This window comes from Trypanosoma theileri (assembly GCF_002087225.1).
Source record: "Trypanosoma theileri isolate Edinburgh chromosome Unknown TM35_Tth_1_V1, whole genome shotgun sequence".
Lineage (NCBI taxonomy): Eukaryota > Euglenozoa > Kinetoplastea > Trypanosomatida > Trypanosomatidae > Trypanosoma > Trypanosoma theileri.
In genome coordinates this window covers 1,320,759-1,322,580 of record NW_021639843.1, presented here as the reverse complement: position 1 = coordinate 1,322,580, position 1,822 = coordinate 1,320,759, and the positions used below count along the sequence as shown (strand labels likewise).

The 1,822-nt window shown below is 39.1% G+C and overlaps 2 protein-coding genes across 2 annotated transcripts; both read right to left on the bottom strand.

Annotated features, from left to right (window-relative positions):
* Position 1: 1 nt before the first annotated feature.
* Positions 2-292, bottom strand: TM35_000016160 (uncharacterized protein; the record flags this gene model as incomplete). Its single annotated transcript, XM_029021297.1, has 1 exon — positions 2-292. A coding segment is annotated over one exon (291 nt), but the record flags the coding sequence as incomplete, so codon positions are not given.
* A 156-nt stretch (positions 293-448) lies between these two features.
* TM35_000016150 (uncharacterized protein) lies at positions 449-1,543 on the bottom strand (the record flags this gene model as incomplete). Its single annotated transcript, XM_029021296.1, has 1 exon — positions 449-1,543. The coding sequence occupies one exon, from the start codon at positions 1,541-1,543 to the stop codon at positions 449-451; it is 1,095 nt and encodes a 364-aa protein (XP_028887804.1).
* Between the last annotated feature and the right edge of the window lie 279 nt (positions 1,544-1,822).

Below are 1,822 nucleotides of genomic sequence, written 5' to 3'. Positions count from 1 at the left end.
GTGCTGCTTCAAAGGCCTGTAGAAAATCTTGGTTTCGCGGCATGTGAAACCTAATTATGGAGGTACGCAAATTTTCCCAGTCCAAACAGTGATCCTCCCCTGTACGTATCTTGAGTGCATCATGTTCTAAGGTTAACATACCTTCGACGGTATAAGTTAAATGGGGAGCGTGCGATGGTCGCATTTCAAATGTAAACGCTGTTGGTCCGTTGTGGCACACAAAGTCTTTGAATGCTTGTGTGCATGTCCTCCATTCTACTGATGAATAAGAGGGACGAGTCGTACTCAACATTTTCCTTCCTTGTAAACTTACTTTTTTCAGAAACTTACTGTTAGGCAGACTGTAAAGATAAAAGAAATAGAATTTGGTTTACCAAAACCCATAAATCTGTAGTTCCAAAAAGTAAGGCTTTGCCATTCTTATCGCAAGCTTTCAAAAAAAAACAGTTTATGCTTCAAAAGTTTTATTGAGAAAGTAGTTGGCGACAACAAATGAAGCTGTCTTAACGGAATAATGAAACGATGCATTTAGAAAAGTACCATATTCCTTCTCCGAGACGTAATTCAGATTTTGTTCCCAACGTCCATTAACATTCCACTTAAGTGGATACATATCATAGTTGGATGCTGACCGTATCACTGCCACTGGAACATCTGGAAAATTCACCATGGCCTTTAGGAATCCGAAACCCTCCATTGCCTGTGCGCACACAACTTCACTTATCGGTAATTTCATCACCTGAGCAGTATATTCACGACAAAGATAGTCCCGTTGAGCCCCAACAAAAATAGAATTATATGTAGATTCTGCACACTGCACAATACGCGGTTCCATTGGGGTATTTGGATTTTCAGCCGCTTCATTCGAAGACCACCACTTCTTCAGACCATCCACAACCGTAGATGACATTTGAGGAAATTTTACATCCTTATTGGCTGCACGAATGGCATCTGATAATAAAGGATTCGCAACAATTTGATTTAACGCCGTAGTTTTATTAAATCGTGAGCACATAGGGCGAGAACATTGATTATCGGCCAAGTCTTCAATACATTCACCAGACTCCATAAGAAACGATCCACTTGTCACACATACACTACCAATCGCATTCTTTGGAACGGCATCCCTCACAGGATGACATCCAGATTCTTTATGGAGTGGATCAAATCCACCTTGAAAGGGTGAAAATCCCGAAGTACCGAGAAAAACAATGGATTTTGGTTTATATGCAGAGAATCGCATTAACTGTACAGTGCAGGATGTTGCACTCGCATATCCAATTCCCGTTGTTATTGCCAAGGCTGAAAATATATTTCCATCTTTTCCCACAAGTTCTCCAAAGTAGGCGGTCTGACAGAATGGGATCTGAACCGCACGAGAGTTCATCATGGCGCCTTGAATGAAAGACAACTCCGGGGCGCCGGAGTGATCACCACTATCAGCGCACATGAATACAGTGACAGGGGTCTTTTCAGCTTCTCCCATCACAATAGTAGTACTGCAAAGAAAAAGAAAAAGAACAGAGATGAGCTTTAGAGTCATCTTTTTATTTTTTATTATTACTTCTTGTTTCCCTTTTTTAAAAATATGCGTATATGTGTGTACGTGTGTTGTTTTATTATTATTATTTTTTATTTTTACTTGGAATAACGTATACCCCCACTGTGGTGCCTTCGCTAGTATTGCTAAACTCCCAATTAACAAAGAAGAAAACCATAAATAAAGAAAAAAAAAGATGAAATAAAAACAAATCGAATATGATGTGAGAAAAATGAAATATTAGGCGTTATCTCGAGGCATATATATATATATATATATATA